The 24,661-nt window shown below is 38.3% G+C and overlaps 1 protein-coding gene across 1 annotated transcript in view; it reads left to right on the forward strand.

Annotated features, from left to right (window-relative positions):
• Positions 1-24,661, forward strand: part of TTC39B (tetratricopeptide repeat domain 39B) — a 116,896-nt gene that overhangs the window by 4,489 nt on the left and 87,746 nt on the right. The window contains 1 exon segment of the mRNA XM_039874936.1: positions 21,918-21,952. Within this exon segment, the coding sequence (XP_039730870.1) occupies positions 21,918-21,952 (35 nt within the window).

Consider the following 24,661-nt stretch of genomic DNA (forward strand, 5'->3'; position numbering starts at 1 on the left):
GGTCAGGATAGGTTTTAGGGAGGAGGGCCATATAATTTATTATTCACAGTAGGGCACTGTGAGAGTAAATGGGGAGCTTTCAGAAATTACCCAGGACAGCAGGTGCAAACAGTGATATTTGGCCACCCTAGTTTACGGGTTGGCAAAGACTTGAAAGAAGACATGGTGTCTGAACTGGATCTTGAAGGGTAAACAGGATTATGCTGGGTGTAGCAAGTGGGATAAGGCTCAGGCCTGGGTAGAAGTTGAAATGAGCGAGAATGAGAGCATACCCTTGGTTCCGCAGAGTATTCAGCCTGAGGAAGGAGAGCTGGTGAGACTTTGCTATTGCATCATTTTTAACTAGGCAAGTATGATATGGTATTTATTTTAGGAAGATAAATCTGGCGAAGTTGATGCAGCCAGATTTTGGAGGTGGCATCGAGAAGGGCGAGAAGCTGTTGCGACAGTTAATGTGGGACGTGATAAGGACCGAAGTTGAGCAGAGGCCGTGGGATCTGAGAGGAGGCCAGAGTTGAGGGACTTCTCAAGGAGAACTTGGAGGAGGAATTGCCTGGGTGGTTGTTTGAGAGACAGTGGGAGGGATGAGTTATTCAGTGATAATACCGGGTTCTTGTGTGGCTGGGTGGAGGTGCTGTTACTTCAGCAGAGGTTTGGGGTTGAACCTTGCCCCCTTTAGGTGAGTGTTGAGAATGGGAAGAGACTGCACACAGAATTAACTCACCCCTGTCGCTCCTGTGACCTACTGAGAGAGCATGGCCATTTGTTTATGAGTGGATAAAATTGAAAAGGGTGTTTATAATTGTTCGTGCGTATTAGTGGGAGGAAAAAATAGTATCAGCTTACCATCAGCCTCAACTCCTGCTCAGGTTAACAAACAGGCAAATTTTCTAAAATGTTCAATCTTGAATCTCTTAAAATCTTATCTATTCTTGGAACTCTACTTCTCAGTGGAACTCACTCTCATTTTCTTCTTCCCTCCCCCCAAACCTAGGTATCCCTTTCCTTCCTTTCAAGTCCAGTAGTGCAGATATGCTTCTCTAGGCAAGTATCAGTTCATGCTTGAGTTAGCTGGTTTGCCTTCTTGTCTTAGTTCCTTTTCCTTGGGTGCTGTTACTAATTATCCATAGTTTGAATCTGATACTCAGAATTCTGTGAGACTCATGGTTTCCATCTAGCCCTCTGTTGACAGTCCAGCAGCCCCTAGTCTCAGGTGCTCCAGTGGCCATCTTGAGTAGGTCTCCTGAAGTCACTGTGTGCTCACTTCCCAGAGGCAGAGTACCTAGGGACTTGCCTGGGTGCTTGTGAGATTTCCTTTTCATAAGGCTTTTGTTAGCCCCTGACTGTGACAGTGCTCTTTTCTTTCACCCCTGTACTTAGTGGAAATTGGTCATGTACCCAGAGCTACTCTGGCAGGTTGGCTGAATAGTTAGGTCACTATACCTCTTCAGAGGGACTCCTTAAGTGTTGAATACCTGGCAGTTCTTCATGCCATTATGCATCTTAAGCTCTTTATTTAAAGACTGTGGGTTTATAGTAAATGCTTTTTTGTTGAGAGCTGTGGACATGTCCCCTGAGTATTGCTGTTATTATGCTGACATATACATAGGGCCTACATAGTTTTAGATACTCTAGTGAAACAGTATATATCATATATCATATATATATCATATATATATATGATATATATATATATCATATATATATATCATATATATTTGTTGGGTCTGATTGTGACTAGTACATGAGAAGAATTATTGAGTCTAACTTAATGTGTTGAATTTTGTGCTAGATGCTGGAGAGGCAAATACAACTCCTGCCCTAAGTTATGGTCTAGTTGGGGATGGAGGCAGGTGTGTAAACAAATAGATGCAACACTCTGTGCTGAGAATCCAGGGTACTTTGAGAGCACAGAAGAGGGCACATCACTTGGGGATGGATAGTCAGGGATGATTTCCTATATGAGGTCATTTCTTAGAAATTCTGGGTTTTGCAAGATGAGTAAAGCTTAGCCATGAAGAAGAGAGTTGGGCACCAGGGAACTCTTAAAGTGTGTCTCAAGGGAGAGGAGATAGCAGGCATAAGGTACAGAGGCGAGGGAGAGCTTGTGGTGCTCTGGGTGGCAGAGGACAATACTGGAGGGGTAGGAAGGGCCGTTCCAATTCTTTCAATTTCCAAACTGTGGATATCATGGTGTGTATTTAAGGGTTTAAGTTGAGAAGTGTGGAGAGATCAGACTGTAGGTAGGTGATTCCCTCTGGCAGTACATGGAGGCTGACTGAAGGGAGATAAGACCAGATGTGGGGAAGCACGTGGTTTTCTGGTATTTTGTTTTGTTTTGTTTTTTGTTTGTTCAAGGACTGTTAACAGCCCACTAAAGGCCCAGTATATGCAAAGGTAGTTAATTTCTGGGATAACACGATAGGTAAGGTATGGTTTTGACCCCTCTGGAGTAGACGGTAGGAATGCGGACACAAACTCTAACGTGGAGTGTAGGGGAGAGTACAAGGAGAGTGTAAGCAGACCTGGTGCTCCTAGAAGAAGGAGAAGAAAGCTGTCACAGGGCAGTCACTGAGACGTAATTACAAGGGCATGCCCCTACCCAGGCCAGCTGATTTGATTTCCAGAGCAAGCCTTTATTGCCCAACTGTGTGACTTAACCTTTGTGCGCCTTGGTTTCCCCATAGGTTACATGAAGGAATTGACATTACTGATCTGTTTCTGAAGTTCTCACCTTTGACATCTGTGATCTAGGTGACATTTGATCTGGACTTTGAGGGGTGGAATTTCAGCAGGCAGTGATGGAGCATATCATACCTTCATTCCTTTAGGCAGAGGGAGCAGCAGAGGAAATATGCTCAGGCATGGATGAAGCATGATGGAGGCCATCGTGCTGGAGCAGAGCATGTGAGAGAGTTATATGGTTAAGGCAAGAGAGCGGTGCTGTGTCTGTACCTGCAGATTTCGATAGACCTCGAACTCTCAGTTAAGGAGTTTGGTTTTTTTCCCCTCCTTTTTGACAGTGGAAAGATACATGTATCCTCCTATCTTTGTGGAATGTTTCTCTCTCTCTCTCTCTCTCTCTCTCTCTCAATGAAGAAAGTAATGATGACCCCATTTCTTAGTTTCACTTTCTCTTTCCCCATCCCCATTTCCAAAGTACAGTTTTAAACTGATGAGTGTAAATTGCAATGCAGGGGTTAAGGAGACAATCAGATACGTTAGTGTAATTCCGTGGGAGTATGTTTCATCACATAGATTCTTACTCTCGGCTGAGTTCTGAGCTACAGAACCACACTGACCCACCACTCTGGTGTGGTCAGCAGAACCGGGCAGAGTTCTGTGAGGGGCTCCTCAGTCCTTCTTTTCTCTCTTTCTGCTTCCTTAGACCATTTTGTCCTAGACTTCTGGGATTCCTGGTCTTTTTTTCCTACTTATGAGTCACAGTCCTTCCACTTAGAACTAAAGGAAACAAACTTTAGATTCTCACATAATTTTTCAGGCCAAATCGGGTATGATCTTTTTGAGAGCTGGCAGGAAAGACGGGTGACAGAGTGAGAGAGTCCTGAAGAGAGAATGAAAGAATGAGGCCTGACTCCCTGACAGCCTCTGAGAAGTACTCATATGTCATCATCTATGCAAAGTCAAGTATTTGTTGGCCAAGAACATCTACCCACTGGCACAGAGCAGTATTGAGCTTGTGAGGAGTGGCCAGCTTGGGTTCAGATTCTGGCTCCTCATTTGCTGTGTGATCTTTAGCATATTACTTAACTTGTCTGATGCTCTTCATTTATAAAATGGGAAAATACCTATCTCACAAGGTTAGCAATGAAGATGAGATAAGATTCTGTTTTATAAGCACCTGGCACATAGAAGTACTCTTAAAATTCCAGTTCTCTTTTCCCTTGTGGTTTATCTTAGGATATTGCTGCCACTGTTCTTTATTTATGGGTTTGCTTAAGAATCTGATGTGGATATTTTAGAGTGTTCAAGTATAGTTTCACCTTATTTTGCAGTTAATTGAGAAGAAAATTCTGCAAAAGAACACGTCCTAGAAACAAGAACTGACTGGCCCAAGATCACTCACTTATCTTGCGTAGGCACGGAATCGGGGTTAGAAGCCAAGCGCTCTTCCTTTATATTCGCTGCCCTTTCCCCTGGGTCACAGGACAACAAACTTCGCTGGAAGGCCAAATGTAGCCTGTCTGCCTCTTGCCTGTTTTTGTGAATAAAGTTTTTTTTGGATACAGCCACGCTTATTCATTTAGGTGTTGCCTATGGCTGCTTCTGCACTACAATGCAGATTGGGTAGTTGGGACACAGAACATATGGTCCACATGGCCTAAATATTTATAGGTCCTTTATGGAAAAAGTTTGCTGATCCTTACACTAGGTGATTTCTAGGACTATACATAATTTGTTTATAATGTGTTATAAATTAGATTTTCTTACACTAGGTGATTTCTAGGGCTATACATAATTTATAATGTGTTGTAATTAGATTTTCTTATTTCTTTAATACTCACATTGACATTAAAAACTAGGAAAACATATAAATCTATTTGATACATCCCATAAAGTGGTACTGTACAAGTTCTGTAGTCAGATCGACATCGATTTGAATTCTTACTCCTCCGTGTACAGCCTTGGATAAGTTCATCTCTTTAAGCTTCAGCTTCTTCATCTGTAAATTAGAGATAATAGAACTTACCTCAGCGGATTATTGTGAAGATTAAAGCCCTATAACTTGTTTAGCATGTGGGGTGAAATGTTGGCTCTTAGCACTAATATTATCAAGGCTGCAGGATGTGGATGGTCGACACCATTTTCCCAACCCTATAAGGAACTGGCATTATATAAAGGTCAGCCCATCCAGGGTCCTGCAAAACTCTGATTCATGTAAGACAGATGAAGATATCTCTCAGGCCTCCAGCTGGGTCAATGCTGAAAATTTATAGTCCTTACACATTTTGAAAATAGCTTTTGCCAATCAACACCTAAATAGTATGAGTGGTAACCTCTGGTTTCTCCAAACATTTTGTTGTGTGGGAGGGTCCCCTCATTAACATTAGTGAATATCATAATGCTCCTTATAGATTTTTCACCCTGCACCTAGATGTCAGTTGGAGACTTTGACCTGTAAAAGGTATGTTTGTTTTTGTTACTTAGTGTAAGAGGTTAAAAGGTAAAGGAGATGACAGTGTATGTGCATTTCTGGACCCTGGAGGGGGCTCCAGGTTTCCTGCCCCACCCCAAAGCAATGTGCCATGTCATACTGCTCTTTCTAAAATTCAAGTCCACTCTCACATTGCTGCTTAAAATCTGTTCACAGCTTCTCATTGCCTTTGAGGTGCTATGCAGACTCTTTAGCATGGCATATAAGGCCTTGCTTAGGGTCAACTTCACACTTGGGTGTGCACAGATCATCGAGTTAAAGGAATGAGTGGCTTGTTAAGGTGCATTTTTCTAGGTCCTCCCACAAAATATTCTTATTCAGTAGGTCTGGGTGGTTCCCAGAAGTTCGCAGCCCTAACATGACCTTTAACATCAACCATGCTGAAGTGCTCGTAGTTCCCCTTCCATACCTCATCTCCCAAAAGGTCAGTCCTTTCTCACTTCCCAGCTTTTTCATGTGCCATTCCCTCATATGGCCAATTCTCTTCAGCATTTAAGACTTCTCTTAGGGTACCACTTCTCCAGCCTTTTCAGATAGTCTTCCCTTCTTTCCTCCCTTCCAGGTGCTCAATAACTATTTACCATTCCTGGCTGCCTGGAAGGAGGAATATTCCTCTTTCAGCATAGGTGCTATGACACCCAACAGGGATGGGATGTAGGCGCCCTGGTGTTTCAGAAGGAAAGGGTGGCCCTTTGCCTCATAGAAAGCAGCAAAGGAATGCCCTTTAATGCTTTCTAGCAGTGTGATATTTTTATTCTTTCAACCAGAAAGGAGAATTTACCTCCATAATCTATTAGCATGATCTCAATATACTTAAAACAGAGCTTTATTGAGGTATAATTTACATGCTGTAAATTCACTCCTTTTAAAGGTAGAATTCAATAATTTTTAGTAAATTTACAGAGTTGTACAGCCATCACCACAATCAATTTAAGAACATTTTCATTGCCCCATAAAGCTTCCTTGTGCCTATTTGCTCTCACCTCAATATATTTTTTGCACTTAAATTAATTGAAAAATTAAAAATCACTATGATAAAATAGAATTTCCCAGGCAGAATAAAAATGAGCAGCCATTATATATGATGGGGATAAAACTAAAGTGTGAGGTATCAAAAAAGAGAGATTGCGGGGAGCAGGGTACATTTGGTCAGTGCTTGGCTTGACTCTTCCACTGCGACATCAGAAGAGAGCCTTGAGGGCTGCATGAATTACCCCGTCCAAATGAATAATTTGTCTTGTTTGCAATACATGTATTGTGTGTATGGATGATGGTTTTCCCTGTTTTTCTGGTTCATTCCCCAAGGCATATGCTATTTATCCAACTAAGCTAAGCTATGTTTAGCTTTCTGCTAGAAAGATGAACAAGCAGTTGCATTTCTAAGCCATTAACAGTTGAATAGAAGGGACTGTCACCATAGCTAAAGTCTCAAGTACGACAAAGAGTCCAACAAAATGAGTCTCTTTTCAGGCACCTCTGGATTTCAGATTCGTTGTGTCTGTTCCTGGGAAGGCATGTGAGAAAGAGAAAAGAACATGGGTAAACTTTCAGGTTAGCAGACATTTGTTGGATTCTGCCACTTGCTGGCAGTGTGACCATGGGTGAGTTATTTAATCTCTCTATGAGCTTCAGTCTCTCATCAGTCAAATTGGGATTCTAATGCCCACCTCATAGAGTCACTGTGTGAGTCCCTGGCCCCTTTCTTGGTGCCTGCCATATTGTAAATGCTTAGTTGTAGCCATTAATTTGAGTAGCATCTATGTGTATATTTTGCTTTTTATCAGTACATTCAGATGGCTTGAATTTTACAGGGCAGGAAAGAATCACAGTAAGATTATATCAAATAGTGCAACTAGCCATATTGAACATCTTAATGTTAAATATTCATTTGCTGATATCAATTTTAAGAACTAGTTTGGGAGGGAAGGTTTTGTTTTTGTTTTTATTTTAAAATACAAACAGTGGTAGATGTCCTTTTGGAGTGGTAGATGTCCCCTAACCATGGGCAGGGTACTTGGAGCCACAACTTTATCACTCTTGCAGTGGGCTAAGTGAAATAGCACATGCAGTCTAGCTGGGGCAGATAGGGAGCATTCACAAAATGAGATGATTATAATTTATTCATACACTTAATGCTTTTAGAAGCCTTAAGTGTTCACATTTCTAACAATTTGTTTATTTAGTAATAGCAATTATTTAGTAATGTGCATATGTGGTATTCCTCCCCACTTTTCAAATAGAAAAATTGAGATTCTTGGAATTTTTTTCCATCAGACACGTGTCAAACCTACTTTGATTTCATAAATAGTAGAGATGACTTTACTAGGCTCCACAAGTCTAATCGTATCACTAATTATATTTGAAATTTAAAAAGTAAAGCTATTAGCTTAGAAAGAATCACTGTTTTCTTTTCAAGACTTACCTGCTTTTACCTCCCTTTGTAGTTTATGGAGGAGGAGGAGGTTAAATATTAACTTAAATAACAGTTCCCTCTTTTGATGTACACAAGTCCTGTCCAAGTCAGAACCTGGGGAAGCAGGTTTCACTTGGCAATAGATTAGGCTCATCTGAGGGACATGCTTAAATGAACTCCTATTTCTTTGTTAAAGACTCTAAAACATTCCGTTTCAAATATGGCAATTTAGAGACAATTGTCCTTTCCGTAATTATTTCAGGAGCAAACACAAGGCTTTGGAGGAACAATCTGAAACAGGACTGCTCAACCAAAAAAGCCCACCACGTGCCTCATCCTTCATTTTCTCTTTCTGTTCCCCTCAATTTACCTTTCTTTTGCCGCACACCTCTGTCAGCTAGTCCTGTTGATCTCCCTGCAGAACTTGGCTCCTTACTGCATGTTGGCCCCTCCTGTTTATCTCCACTACCAGCTCCCCAGTCTACACCACTGCCTCCTCATACCCACACCTCTAGGAGAGCTTCCCAACTGGCCTCTCAACTCCTCTTTGCCGTCTGCAGTCCACTGTCTACTCTGCAGCCCAAGTGCTCCTGTACAAACATTCGTACGTGCTACTCCCCTGCTTAAAACTTTAGTGGCCTTCTGTAATATTTAGAACAAAACCCACATTTCTTCCTGTGGTCTCTGTGGTCTGGCTTTTGCCTTCCTCCTCCAGCTCACCTACTGCCCGTCTTCCCTTTGCCCCTCTGCTGTAAACACCCTGGCTGCTGGCAGGTGTGTCTTGAACATGCCCAGTTCTTTCCCACCATAGAGCTCTTACATGGGTATTCCTCCAGCCAGGCAGACTTCACCCGCCCTTCACATGACTAGCTCCTTAGCTTTCCTTCCTCATTTTAAAGATCAGGTTCCAGGTGTGGCTTTCCTCAGGTTCCATCTTCAAAGCAGCCTCTCTCCTTTTTCTATTACGTATCCTGCTTAGTTCCTCTTAGATGGTGGTCATAATCTATATTATCTCGTTTGTTTATTCTCTTCTCTGTCATCTGTCTCACTCTATCAGGTTTCGGTGCAGAAAGTTGAAACTGTTGTAGGTAGTTTAAGTCACCAGAGTTTAAGAAGGGAATTAGGTGTTTACAAAATGCCTGGAGGGGCCAAAGGAGTTGTTCTAGGCTGGGCCACCGAGACTGATCTTCAGTCCTATCCAGAACTGACCCATTAGGGGAGGTACTCCTGTTCTGTGGCTGATGATTCTAGAGCTTTAAGAGTTCACAGTACTTTGCAATAGCTGTGATTCAGGGATCAGGAAGCTGGAATTGAGAAACTTCTGCTGTTATTGCCTTTTATATGTGGATGCTGGAGCACTGCTGTTGAAACAACCCCCATTTCCTCAGCCTTGCTTGACAGCAGAAAAAGACCTGAAAGGGGCAGAAAGATGTTCTCAGCCTTTTGGATCTTGCACAAGTGTATCTTAAGGGGTTAACTAATTCTCACCCCAAGTCAAATCACTTTCTCTGTAGCCACAAATCTGTTAGGCACACAGAAACTCCTATTTTTGTGAAATGTGCCCTAGTTCCTCAAATTTCTGTTATGACTGACTAAAACTCTATGATGGTTGACTCATTTTGTTGTCTCGAGCTGTTTCTCAGCTTCTTAATTTTGGTAGTTCTTTATTTTTAGAATATTCTCATTTTAGTAAGTCTATTTGGTAGTACACATTGGTGTGTCAAGTATGTAAGTCAGTGGCATCCTTCAGTTTTCATTAGGAAAATCAGAAAAAATAATTGAGTCTCATTCTAAAGTTTAGGTGTGCCTTAACCTTTTCTTTGGCAAACGGAATTCTCATAATAAGCAAGTTCTAGGTATGAGAATTTGCTCAGAGGGATAAATAGTGAGAAATTTAAAAGTTGCATAGGCCAAATTTGTGACAATTTGAGCATGAAAATAATTAAGGACAATGTATTACAGACCATTTTAAATAATAGGCATCCGTGAAATCCATATCGATGATAAATAACTAGATAGATAAATAGGGGAGACAGAAGGCCTTTTACTTTCAGTAGAATGCAAAAGGCCGGTTGGTAAAAGTGGAAGGAGTTTTCTATTGGAATTAGAAAATCAGTTTTCAGTTATTATAGTAAAGATCGAGTCAGGCAGCCATTATTAGAGGTGCTGAATCTAGGGGCAGATTTATGTGTGGGCATGATATTTACCTGGTCTTCCACTGTCTCACCACAGATTCCTTATTACTTGCAAGACAAAAATAGTAACTATGCAAATGGAGAAATCAGACAACACCTTGACCAGGTAATCAAAATTAATATCACCAGTGGAGGCAGATGACGTCTGCGCCTCCAGATATAAATGACCCGACAAGGACATAGTGTCCCTTGTTTAGCAGTCTAACCTGAATCTAATCATGAGGAAACATCAGAGAAACTTTAAATACGGAAGTTTCTCTTTTTTTAAAAAAAAATATGAGGGCTGTACTCTCCAAAAATGCCAGTGTCATAAAAGGCAAAGAATGGCTGTGGAAATATTCCAGATTAAGGGAGGTGAAGGAGTTGTGGCAGCCAGATGCAACAGTTGGCTTGAGACCAGCTCCTGTACTGTAGGGGGAAAAATGGTGTAAGGAAAAATTTTTGGGTTAATTGACAAAACTGTAATATGGACAGTAGTTTAAAGTAAAATTTACTGAAGTAGATAACTGTACTGTGGTTATGTAATAAGAGAATGTCCTTATTTTTAGGAAGTACACACTGAGGTACTTAGAGATAAAGGGCTGCAACACATTTAATTTACTCTCCAGTGGTTCAGAAAAAAAAAATATCTAGCTAGCTAGCTAGAGAAGGGAAAAGGAGATAGGAAGGGATAGAAAAGAGCAGATTGTAAAGCAAATGGGCTAAAACGTTAACAATAGATGAATCTAAATAAGTGGTACACAGGCGTTCTTTGTACTGCTCTTATTCTGGCACCTTCTCTTACGCTTGAAATTTTTTCTAAATAAAAAGTTTTTTTAGAAGTTTATGTTTTTTTTTAAGTTTTGCTGCTAGAGACTGAAAATACTATTCATGAAGCAAATTTAGTTGAAATGTCACCTTCCTTACTGTGCTTGAGTATTTCTCTAGGTATGTTGGATCTGCTTATCATCTCAAAGTATTGTTAATATTATTATATGTTTATATATAATAAATAATATATTATTATATTTTAAGCTTTTTTATATTTTCAACTTTTTCATTATTTTTTACATTAAACAAATAATACATAAAAGCATTATTGTGGTAAAAGATTCAAATCCTTCAGAAGCCAAAACATGATCTTTCCTTTTACCATTTCCTCTCTTCCCCTCTTCAGAAAAAGTCAGTATTAAGAGTTCTTATAAATATAAATGAGATTTTATACTACTTTCCCAGGACTAGATATTTCATTTAACATATATTAGAGATATTTCCACTCTTCGCTTTATCCTTCATATAATAGCTAAAGAGAATTGGGTAACAGTTGTATAGTAATTTATTTAACTACTTCCTTATTGAAGATCATTTGTGTAGTTTTAAATTTTTTTCCCAATACAATACATATTATAATAGATGGACCCTCATGCATGTGTATGAATATTTTTAATAGTATAGAGTCCTAGAAGTAGTATTACTATGTCAGGATATATATGCACATAATTTTTTTCCTAGATTCTGCCAGACTGACTTCTAAATAGATTGTAGCAACTATATATATAACATATATATATATATATAATCTGCCATATATATAGATAGATAGATAGATAGATATCTGCCAACTATAGATATTATCAATCTTGTAAATTTTTGCCAATCCCATGGACAAAGTAATACCATTTTTTAAGTGCACATTTCCAAGTTTATTGACTGTTGTATGTCTTCTTCAGTGCACTGTCTCTTTACAGCCTTTATGTTGTTCTTTTTGGGTGTTTGTCTCTTTCTTATTGACCTTTTAAGAGTTCTTTGTATATTATTGATAATTTTTTGCTTGTTAAAAATGCATGAGTGCATTCCTGTACCTACTCATTTTTTGAGTTATTCATTCTTTGAAGTACGTATTTTTGGTGTAGGTGCTATGTGAAGGCACTGTCTTTGGTGCTTGTGGATATGCTTCATGGAACCTGTGGTCTGGAGGGAAGACAAACACGAAATAAATAACCACACACCTAATTTTGTAATTACTATTGAGATACATGGTATGAAGAAAAGTTAGAGTATCTCTATAGCTCTGGCTCAGTTTAATGAAGTTCATTTTGTCAGATAGCTTAGTTTGTTGAATTTATATAAAATTTGTTTCACAAAGTCAGTTTTAAATATTTTATTGAAATGATTATAAATCACAGATTCTGAAGTTGGGCTCTGTGGGTTCAAATACTGATCCTGCACTTAGATGTTTTGTGACCTTGGGCAAGTTACTTAACCTCTACGTGTCCCAATTTCATCATTTATAAACAGGGGATAATACTAAGCCACTTCAGAGGGTTGTTATCAAGAGCAAATGAGTTAGTATGTGTAAAGTATGTAAAACAGTACCTGGCACATAAAAGTGTTGTAGAAGTGTTAGCCATTATGATATCATCAGCATCCAAATTTTTAATACTTCATATGGAATTTTTTAATATTTATTTTTTCCCAAATTCTTTTAAAAACCAACTTTATCAAGATTCAGTTTAAATGCAATAAAATACATCTATGTTTAGCATACAGATTGTTTCATAAATGTGTACCCTATTAAATTTTGATATAATCAAAATATTGAACATTTACATCAGTTCCTCAAATTCTCTGATATTCCTCTGCTGTTACTTCAGATTATTTTCAGTGCATTTGTTTTACCAGAATTTTAGTATTTGTCTTTTAGAATGTTTATAATTTTTAATTCATTAAAAATTTTTTAAATGTATAATGGCTATTATTTTGAAAGACTAATTATATGATTTATTATAGTAATCCCTTCTGTCAGCCTCTTTTTTTCTGCTAGTTTTAAATAAGTTTCCATATTTAATTTGCATCTTGTTAGAAACAAAACATCAACCTTTCACCTATGATGGGATTGATTCAGTTACTTTGTCTTACAGTGTAAGATTTATTTCTCTACATAATACAAAAATATAGGTAAGCATTTAGCTTCTTGCTGAAAATTTATTATTGAGGGGGCAATGTTGGTTGGAGTGGAGGAGAATTTAGTCTTTACAGAAATGAATATATCAAAGTTTTAGCCTTTTCTCTCTTAGAACAGATTATAGTTCTCAGCACCTCTGCTTTGTTAGCACCTGTAATTCTCATGAGGGGAGATACCATGGGAGGGAATGTACTGGCTTAGTGGTCCAATATTTGGACACATAACTTTTCCTTGCAATAACAGTGAAAGTAATAGTTTAATGAGCGCTGACATTATGGAGTGCTTACTATGAACCAGACACCGTGGCAAACTCTGCATACATCTCATTTAATTCTTTCACCCCCCCACGAGTTTGGTATTGTTATCTCCATTTTACTGAAGATGAATATGAATCTTAGAAAAGCTAAGTAACTTGCCCAAGGCCACACGTAGTTAATAAGTGATGGAGCTGATGGTGGACTCTACAGCCATGTTCTTAACATTATTTCTCCCCTGAATTTAAAGCTTGAAGGCCTTGTTTTAATTTTTTTCTTTTTAATAATTATTTCCTACAATTTTATAGATTATTCACATCTGTTTCTCACTCTTTCCTCAAAATATCCATTTGGGTTAGGGAAGGAAATTACCTATTTGTGCAAAGGTAGTCAAACTTTTTCTGTAAAAGGCCAGATAGTAGATGTTTTTGTCTTCGTAGACCATATGGTCTCAGTTGCAACTACTCAACTCTGCAGTTGTTAACAAGAAGCAGCCATAGACCATATATAAATGTTGGGATGACAGTGTTCCAGTAAAACTTTATTTACTAAAACAGGCAGCAGGCTGGATTCAGCCCATGGGTTGTAGTTTGCCCATGTCTGTGGTGGTAGATAAATTCAACAATGCACAATTGTAAAAATCTTAAGTTTTGTGTATATACTCTTTATGACACAACGTACATCACTGTGCACATGTTTTGTTTGTACATACCCATTCTTCTATTAGGTTCTATCCAGAATTATGTGTACTCTGTTATAAAGGCAATTTAAAGTATTTATTCAATATTTTGACTATACATGATTTTTCTTTTAAGTACTGGCCTTAGAACTTAACCCCTGCCTTAAGTTGCAACTCAACTCCATTATTTATAATGAAATGCATGAAGGAAATTTTTTCTCCTTCATAAGGTGAAGCATTTCATTTTTCTTAACATGCTAAGCTATGTATTACAGAAACTAAAGCAAAGCTGTGTAATGTAGTTGTTTTTTGTGAGAGTGACATCTGGTGGTTCCTTTTTAATTCTCATGGCTTCTCTGTGTTTGTCTAGAAGTTGTTGGAAGTTCCAAAGAATCATTGTGTGAACTGCTTTGCTTGGTGCTTAACACACTACCTAATAATCAAGGATTAAGTTAGTATCACTGATATGGCTCAAACAATGAAAAGCTCAGCACTCCATTTAGATGCAGTCCTTCTGAATGCCAGCCTTTTCTGGGGGATTTTATTTTAGCACATGTGATGGACAGACATCTGCCTCATTGGAAAGGATTTCTGTTTCATTCAGAGAATTTAGGATTTTAAGAAAGGGATAGTTTCTTGTACATACCCATTCTTTTATGAGGTTCTATCCAAAATTATTTTAAGTAAGGGATAGTGCCAACCCCTCCGCTTTACTCATGAGGAGGATAGAGCTCCAATTCATTGAATGTATTGGCCAAGGTCACATTGAGTTGGCCAAAGTCACTCTGTTCCCTATTGAGCTGAGGCCCTGGGCTCTGTGCCCACAAGTTATGTTTATCATGCTGGGCAACCCATTGAGTAAATAGGGTCTGGGCATTAAAGAATAGGAGGTGAAGGCATTTTAAGACAGGAGATGTAAGGGTGATTAAATTTTCGAATACCTATTTGCTATAAATATTCCCACATTTGGCCTCTTTTCTCTCTTCCAAAAGGGGATCTTTTGTGTGAAATAGAGTTGTTGAGGAAGTACAGTGAAAGATCCCAACTTCACAAGACCACTGATTCATCCCACATCTGAGAAGTATCCGATAGAATTATATTTATTGTGCCTGTTTTGAATTGGGCCTGTTATATGCATTATCTCACTAGCATCCTTATAGTAATCTGGAGAGAAGGTTGGAATTTCCATTTTACACATCAGGAAGTAGAGGATTGAAAGGGCAAGACCCACGCAGGGTCAGAGGTAGACCTGACAGGTCTAAATATTACTTCCAGGCCTAAATACATATTTCCCACTGTACTGTGTTGGAAATGTACTGCATTACTACTGTAATGTTTGAGTGAATCATTGAATAAAACCTAACTCATTGACATGTAATAGTTGTTTAGTAAAACAACTATGTGCTGAATTTATTTATGTGCTTAAAGTAATCTTTCCTAGCAAAATGATCATTCTTCTGTATTCCCAATTTTCACTATCAGGTCTGTGACTTTTGGTAAATATAAAGCTTTGAAAAAAATAGAATTTATTGGTTAATATTAGACCATTACCTTGGATAAGAGCAACTAGAGAATCGTATTAAAGATATATTTGGAGAATGCGTCAAGTTATTTTCAATCTCAAGTGATGAATGTTTAAAATAAAAATTTCTAAGGCACATTTTTTTCTTCTGGCAGCTGATTTTATGGTTTGTATTATTAAAAATTTAAAAACTATTTTTGAATAATCTTTGAAAACCTCTAGTTTTTTACTAAGTGTGGTATCCAAAAAAATCAGATTTTACAAACCTTTTGGGCAGGTTTAGAAGATGAACTCTGTCATGTTCTTTTCATTCTGTCTGCTATATTAGAGAATTATGTTCATAGCCTGATCTTTTTAAACCTCAGGAAGGTCACTTTTTTTCCCTGCAAGGGCCATATATGGACCCCAATTGCTTTCCTTCCCTTTGATTAATAGGAACTCAGTGGGTTAGTTAAGGTTTCACAGAGAATATGCTTTGGCATTATCCCTTTGGGGGGAGGTATGAGTGGTGTTTGCACCCTGCAGACCCAGTAGTGGGGATGCTGAAGCTGAGTTTTACATTTGGCTTCAGGGAGCCTCGGGGCATTGACACTCCCTCGTACAATATGAAATTTTAAGAAAATGTAGCATTACGTATAAGGTGCAACTGGTGGAGCCGTCAGAATCCAGTTGAGGAGTTTAAATGCTCCAGAAGGCCATGAGCTACTTGTTGAGCTTGACAAATAGATTGCAGAGAAATGTATGGCAGATGTGAGAGCAGAATGAAAAATAACTCCTAACATGAGCACATGACAAATATATTTTTTGAAAAACAGTTCTTTGCCCAATCTTTCTTCTTAAAGTCACTCCACGGACTCATAATAAAGGTGCATTTTAAATTAATTAATCCCGATTTAGAAAAATCAACACTTTATTGAAGTTATAGTGGAGAATAATGCCACTTAAGTTTACATGTTTTTCATATGATTCCTTTAACTAGCACTGTGCCCTCTCCTTTTATGTATGAGAAGATTTACATCCAATATTCGAGGAGTCATCCTGGTGTCTCACGATAATGATGAAGTGTAACAACTAATATCAGTTTGGTTTCTCATTCTGAACATCTTGATTCACCGGGGGTGTGAAGGTCATGCAGAGGAGTGTTTGCAGTCCCTAGGACCTCAGTATCCATGGCTCTTAATCCCTGCCCTAGTCCCATGGAAGGCTGGGGCATTCTCTTCATGCCTCATCTCCCTGGGAATGGTCCATATGTGCCCCGGAGCCAGGTGTGGAATCTGTGACCAGTCAGAGTTCTCAGGAGCTCTAGGGTTCTTTGAGCCCATGGAACCAAACACAACTTCATTGGTTAGTAGATTGGAATGTTGGGTGAGAGCTCCAGTGAGGATGGTCTGGTGCTCTGCGGTGGTTGGAGGTTGTTTCTCAGTGAGGTGGAAGGTGTATCAAACTTCATCGTCCCTTCCTAAAAAAACAGCAATTAAGTGAGAACATGGTGGCAGCAGCTCACAGATCTATGAAATCATCCATATTGAGAGAGGGAGAAAGGGAGGAAGAGGCGGGGGAGGAGGAAGGGGTGGTAAGAGGAGCGAGGAGGTTGCCCTAAAGAAGTGATTTGACTTTTGGGATTTGTGGGACCTAGTTTTAATATTTATTATGTTCTTTCTTTCTTTCTTTTCCTTTCCCATATTCCTTTTCATACTACAGAGTGAATTAAAATTCAGATGGGGAGACCTGAAAAATTTGTAAATCTCTTTGGTCTCTTTGGAACTTAATACAGCTATCTAAATTATTATTGTTAATAGCATATGTACCATCTTTATTCTTCGCCTCTCCCTCACAGGAATAGAAATAATGCAAACTTTTTATCATTAGTATCTCCATTATTTAAGCTTCTTAAATTAATTAATTAAGAACCTGATGTCATTTAAATGCACTTACATGCATTTTTATACTCAGAACGTGGCCAAGTTAGCAAATTAACAGGAAAATTGTTTAGAAAAGCCTTAATAGTTGATACAGTACCCCCATCCCATTTCCTTACTTCTATGTCACTTTCTGTGAGCAGGATCCTTCACCCATCTAGGGACAGCCTCCCCACCCAACAGGGAGCAAACCCTAGGTTGTTAGTCTTGTGTCAGGAAGGTCCTCCAGGGAATCCTTCGCCTGACAGGGTTAGCCTACTTGCTAAATTGCAAAATGAAACTGCTCAAGGTAAGGAAAATCCATCTCAAGATAAGGATACTCAGTCAGCCAGCCAACAATTATTTGCTGAGAGTCTATAAAGTGCAAAGTATTGTGTTGGGTTATAAAGTGGATTCTAAAAGAATGTAATAGCTCTTGACTCTAGCCAGGGAGTCAAGAAAGGCTCTTGAAAAGTCAGGTACCATTTTGAGGCAGTGTAGGATGAGGAGCCAGGTGTGGCTCGGTTAAATATTTGTTATACTGTGCCCAAGGGGAGTAGCTCCTCAAGGTCTTTGGTTCCAGCACAGGAATGAGGGAGGTAAAGCAGCTTCCTTCAAGGAAGGAACTAAACGCTGAGGCTTCCCTATGAGCTCACCCTGTTGGTCAGCAGCATGAGCTTTTCTGTCTTATTTTCCTTGAACTGGAAGGCCTCTGACTTGTGTATATTTCAACTGGAGTCCACATGATATGCCTACCCAGTGCTGGGAGGTTTAAGGAAAACTGGTTTATAGTAATCACTGGGGAAATGAAACCAACATTGGAGAAGCATTGGGAAGTTGATGATGAGTATGGAAAAAACAGAGCCCAGAGATAGAAAATTCTAGTTATGCTATGTAATGAATATATATGGGCATATTTAGTGCTTGGTGGGGTGCTGTAGACTAGTAGTCTTCTGGAGTTCAAAGGCCAGACCTGATGGGAACTCACAGAGGAAACGAGCTTCCCGAAGCGACAGTGGGAAGGGGTAGGTTTTGAGCTGGGTGTCAGGACCTAGAGGACAGAGGAAATGGAAACCACTGGTTCCTGGGTTTATGGTACGGGAGGTATGAGCAGACAGTCTTTTTCACTTCTGGCATTTAGTCCCCCAAATGGACCCATATCAGTTTTTCCAAGGAGCTAGGAAAGTGTATTTGCAGGTACCCAGGGAGAGAGTGTGTTGTCACTATCAGTGTCGAGGTATAATTTTCAAAAAGTAGAAATATGACTCATAAGGATATAAAGTGAATAAGTCAAAATTTTATTTAGCCCCTCAAGGTGGAAACCAGTGAGATGGTAAACTGACTCAAAGGATATTTAAGGAACCAGGTATTTTTAGGCTTAAAAAAAGAATGCTAGATTATGATTGCTAGGCTATAGAGTAATATAACTATAACTTTTGGGGTTTCCTACCATTCCGAACTCTACGTTAACATGTAACTTCACAGTGTCTGGATTCTAATCAGATGGTAAGTAGCAAAGTCAAACACAAGTACATCCTCCTTGAGAATGAAATAATCCTTGGGAGGGCTTGTTCAACAATGCTGCGGTATGACGTGAGAGGATATGCTGCCCCCTCCTCTCCCATCCCTTTTCCACTCCTGCCCAAATGCCTCAGTCCCAAGTTTTGGAAAGTTTTATTAACATTTAAAACATACTTTGGAGTTAAGGAAGTCTGAGATTGAATCCTAATTTCTTCACTTACCAGTTGCGTAAATTGGGCAGGTAATTACCTGCGACTAGATTTACTTGCTTTGAATTGGGAGGAGCAAATGAGATAGTTTTTCTAAAGTTACTGGCACATGATAGACAGTCGGTACATCTTTGTACTGCTGTTTACCTTTCCTCTTTTTAAAATGAAAAAAATTTCACCTTTTGTCTGACCTTCATAGACAATGTTCCCTCCCTTTCTCCTTCTCCCTCTCCTACCTTCTCTCCCTCCTTTCCCGCTCTGTTCCTCCCTCCCTTTCTTCCTTCCTCATCTCTAGTTTAGTAGAATAATGTCCTAGAACTTTGATAGATTTTCTGAAGTACTAATGGAGATATTCTATTTAATTTTCATGTCAATGGAAAAAAATAGATTTTAACATTTTTTAATAAAAAATTCTTTTCCCAGCTTTTGAGATATAATTAACATATAACATTGTGGAAATTTAAAGTGTACCACATAATGATTTCAGATATGTATTATTGAAGAACAATCACCAGGATAGGTGACATATCCATCACCTCACATATTTGCAGTTTTTTTTTGTGTGTGAGAATTTTTAAAATCTACTCTCTTAGCCACTTTCAGATATACAATGCAGTATGGTTAACTCTGGTCACCATGTTGGATAGGATGTTTTATTTAGGGAACTTCTGCATATGGAAAAATGGAGATATGTTACTTAAGTGAAGATGAGTTCTTACTTGATCTCCTTTTGTTTTTCTTTTTCTGAAGTTGGCGATGGGGCTATTTATTGTTTATGTGTAAGTATTAGCCTGGTCTCCTTTTAAATGGAGAGCTGGCTTCCCAGGTTGTCTTTTTTTTCTGAGCCCCACTCAGTATTTCAGTGTCTGCTGTGTGTCCTTCTCTGGGTTGTGGTTGCTGAGAGTGGGATGGATGCACAGAAACATCCGGGAGCCTGCTCTCTACATTTGTCCTTACTTGGTAAAGGGCAGCCTGGGCAGGATTAACCATGATGCTGTAGGGACTGTGAGCTGGTGTCTGGTACCGGCAACTGATCATCACAGCTGGATGTGGGTTCCTGGAGAGCAGAGTCTCTCCCCTTCTCCACAACCCCTCGCATGATAGCCTGTGTGCTGGCATGTGAGACACTGAGCTGTGATTCAAAATGACAAAAGCTGATTCCAAAGGAAAGAGCCTCTTCAGACTTTTGATTTGGAGAAAATAGCCTTTTTCTAGTTAGAAATTTTTATAGAGGCCATAGAAGCATATTTGTACTTTTGGCTTAGGCTATTTAGGACTAGCTCATTTCTCTTCCAGTAGCTAGTTTATGAGCTTCTGATGTTGCTCCAGGAGAGTGAGGAGAAGATGGAATTGCACTTGACCCTGCCTACCTCCCTTGCAGAATACGGTGCTAATGTAGATTCATAGGTCAGGAATACCCAATTTTAAACTCAGTTCTGCCACTACTCATAATGTTGTTTCTTCTTTTTAGTAGTATTTGTATAATTTTTTCCTTTCTTTCCTAAATGCAGAGTCCAATATAGCTTAAACATTGTTCAGTATTAATGGTCACACAAAAGTTCTGTAACCCTGTTTCCTCATTTCTGTATCATAGTTCTCAATATGATGATACGATTGTGCCCTGACAGTCCATGCACAGGTCATTCATTCATTGGGCAACATGTATTTATTGAGCAACAACTCTGTGTCAAGCCCTTGTGATTTTTCTGTAAACATGATTAATATGAAGCTGACCTGATGGAGATAGATTGGAGCCAAGTAAACAAACAAGATGATTAGAGATTATGAATGAAATAAATCAGATGATGAAAAACTATAAGTAAACTGCTATTCTCAGTAATTTTATTTAGAGTTGTCAGAGACAGTCTCCTTGAGGAGGTAGCTTTCTGAGCTGAAAACAGAAAGATGAGAATGAGTCAGCCACAGGAAGAGTTGAGTGAAGAGCAGTGTACAAAAGAGAGAACAATGCAGAGAGGTGTAGGATGAGTTTGGCTTGTTCAAGGAACAGAAAGACAGACCTGTGCCTGAAGTGGACTGAGCAAGGGGGCAGGTGGGTGGAGAGGTGGGAAGGACTTCATTTAAGGCTTTGTAGATCATGGAAAGAAGTTTGGGTTTATTCTCAGGGAATTGGAAAGCTCTTAGGCCTAGAGCAGCGGAATGGTATGAGCTTATTAAAAGAAGAGAAAGAAAGGAAAAGAATAACTATGGCTGCTGCGTGAAGAATTGAATGCAGAGTGTCAAGAGTGGGTGTAGGGAGACCAGTGCAGTCTTTGTGTTTGAGCTATGCAGATGGTGGTAGGGATGTGAGAGAAAGATGCTTTGATGATTTGACTACGTTATGGAGGGTCCCAAATACTTGGATAAGGAGCTTGGATTTTATTTTTGCAGCTATGAGGGAGCTTTGTGTTTCTATGAATTTGTGAGTGAATATGTGTATCTGTAAGAGTATATGTGTGAGATTGTAAGTATGTGAGTCAGTGTATATGAGTGTGGAGTGCATGTGTGGATTTGTGAGTGGATATTAGTGTGTGTGTGTGTGTATTTTGGTTTGAGTTTTTCTCCTGTCGTAGCTTTTGAACAGGCCATTGGCATGAAGGAAAGCGCTGTCATGTGTACAGATTTATACCAGCTGCCTCCTTTCCTCCCCAATTTAAGGGGGAAAGGCTGGTGACAGAAAGACTAGCTAGGAGGGCAGTGAAGTTAGATATGAAACAAAGGCTTAGAGGATGCTAACTTGGCTAGCCATGTAGAAAGAGAAGACTAAATTGGGTAAATACTGCTATTTGTTTTATTCTATATCTGAGATGAATGAGACAGAGGAGTGAAAGATAACTCTATTAAAAATTCACACTTTTTCAAATGATCCCAGTTTGATAGTTAGCCAAGTATTTTACTAATCTTTAATTATTTAAAAAAAATTAAACTTTACTTAAATTCATATACTTGATTTCTCTGAATGACATTTTATTAGTGAGAATTGAGCGATTCTGCTGCATCCCACCAGAACTGACCCCCACCCCTGCATACACCTACTTACTTATTTTCTTGTTTACATGTAGAGTTCTTAATTCTCAAGAAGCTCACTGTATTTTTTGTTCCCTCTCAGGACATCTTCGAAGATGCCTTGGAAACCATCTCTATGTAAGTAATAACATAATGAAAAACATGTAGTAAAGAAAAATTCATGGTTCTCTTATATAATAAACTGTAAATATTTTTTTTTTTTTTGAGAGTAGTGACGTCAGAAGTGGCTTTTCTGTAATTCAAGAGTTAGGATGTGGTTATATTTAAGTTATATTTAAGAAAGGATCTATCTAAAATTACTATCGGATATATTTTTGAGTATTATTTCTTATAACATTAATTAAAACAAATGTTAATGTAAACTAGAAACAAAACAAATGTTTTCCAACAGATTAAATTTTGTTTATAGCTAGCTTTTATAAGTTTCCCCTGCTACCTGAAAGTGGAGTGTTCCTATGAAACTTTTCATAAGCCTAAATGGCGTAAAGAGAAGCAATTACCATTAATTTACATGAGAAAGATTTTGAGCATTCTCAGATAACATACCAAATCATACCACTTAATACATAAATATACTAAATACTAAAGTAAAAGCAGGAATGCACAAAACAAATCGTGATAAAGCTTCGATATTCACAGACACAGTTCGAAGTATGGTGGCTTGATGCTGAGACACTGATTTGCAGAGATGTGAGTTCTGGTTCCTGGGGAAGGAGCTTGGTGGGGCCACTGTCCCTGCTCAGGGCACATACTGCACTGAAAAACAAACGCTGAACACTTTTCACTTTTTGCCTTTTTTAAAAATGTGAAAATCTCTTTGGCTTTTTTTTTCATTGGTGAAAACAGGTACTGATATAGTTCTTTGTAAAAGTGAAGTGGCATAAGGCGAACTTTCAAAAAGCAGGGATCCCTATATATCTTGTTTGCTTACATGGTTAGCCTTGTATTGTAGATTTTTGCTTTTGGTTTGCACTTAATTTTATTATAAGCATTTTATATAAGCCTACATAGTTTTTGTAATGATTTTAAATCATATTGTATTAGATCAGATGGAACACCACAATTATTTACCCATTTCCCCATTGTTAGCCATTTAAATTGTTACTGGTTTAAAAACTTAAAACTAAGTAATGAATATTTTCATGTGTATAGCTTTGTCATATTTGTGAATTATCCCCAAAGGTTAACTTCACAGATATAGGATTGCTGGATTAAAAGAGATGAATATTTTTATTGTTTTTTATATGATATATCTTAAATTGCCTTTCTGTGTTAGTTACTTCAAGCTACCATAAAAAAATACTACGGATTGTGTGGCTTAAACAACAGAAATTTATTTTCTCACAGATCTGGAGGCTAGATGAGGGTGCCAGCATGGCCAGGTTCTGGTGAAAGCACTCTTCCTAGCTTGCAGATAGCTTTTGAGAGAGAGGGAGGGAGCGCATGCTAGCTCTAGCTCTCTGGTATCTCCTAAAGGTCCTAATTCTCTCAAGAGGGCCCATTCTCAAGACCTCATTTAAACCTAATTATCTCCCCCAAACTTCATGTCCAAATACCATCACATTCGGGGTTTGGGGGTTAGAGCTTCAACATGTGAATTTTGGGGGACACAATTCAGTCCATAGGACTTTAAAAAGAATTTTTTTAAAATCAGTTTAGATGGCTACCAATTCAGTATAAGTGAAGTGATTTAAAATGTAGCATTACCATCACTGGGTATTATTTGAAATAATTTTACTACTTGGATGATACCTAATTGTTTTAGTTTTTTAACAATTTTCTTTATTATCATTGTTTAATACATTGTATTTCCTTTTGTATGAATTATAGTCTTCTTTTCCCTGTTTAACTTTTTTCTCAATGTTTCTCTTATATACTTATGAACTTTATATATACACTTCGATCTTTTGTCTTTTGTCGTATTTGTCATAGGTACTTTTCCCTAGTTGCTATTTTTCTATGTTACAGTTATAAATTTTTATAAAAATTTTAATGTTTATGTTGTTGAATGTTTACTTATATAATTAAAAACTTAATTGTGATTAATATTAAAAATAACCTTTTATTTTGGAACAGTTTCCGATTTTCATATTATTGTGGAAATAGTACAGAGAGATTCTGTATACCTCACACTGGTTGTCTCTATTAGTAACTACTTAGATTAGCATGGTACATTTGTTATAATGAATAATCCAACATGGATGCATTATTATTAACTGAACTACATTATTTAGATTTCTTTAGTTTTTACCTAGTGTCCTTTTTCTGTCCCAGGATCTTCTTCAGGAAACCACATTACATTTAGTCATCATGACTCCTACGGCTCCTCTTGGTTGTGACTGTTTCTCAGACTTCTCTTGTTCTCAGACTTTGACAGTTTTGAGAAGTACTGGTCATTTATCTTGTGGAATCTCAATTGGGATTTGTCTGTTTTTTACTCATGATAGACTCAGGTCATGTGTTTTGGGGAGGAAGACCAAAAGTAAAGTGCCATTCTCATCACATCTCATCAAAGGTACCTGTTATCAACATGGCTTACCATGATGTTAAACTTGATTACCTGGCTGGAGATAGTGTTTGTTAGGTTTCTCTACTGTAAAGTTACTCTTTTTTTTCCCCTTTTCTTCCAATACTGTACTCTTTGTAAAATAATCTGTTTATGTGATATATATCTTTTTAAAATCACTTTTAAGGTGTGTGTATTATTCACCATCCAGAAGTCTTATAATTATTCAGCTCTGCTGCTGCTCCACTTTGGATGGCAGAGACTGAGCTTGGGATATAATGGGAGACTGTAGTCCAGGAGGCAGAAAAGGATCAGGCTGT

Source organism: Pteropus medius, unplaced genomic scaffold, assembly GCF_902729225.1.
Source record: "Pteropus medius unplaced genomic scaffold, Ma_sr-lr_union100, whole genome shotgun sequence".
In the NCBI taxonomy this organism is placed as follows: Eukaryota; Metazoa; Chordata; class Mammalia; order Chiroptera; family Pteropodidae; genus Pteropus; species Pteropus medius.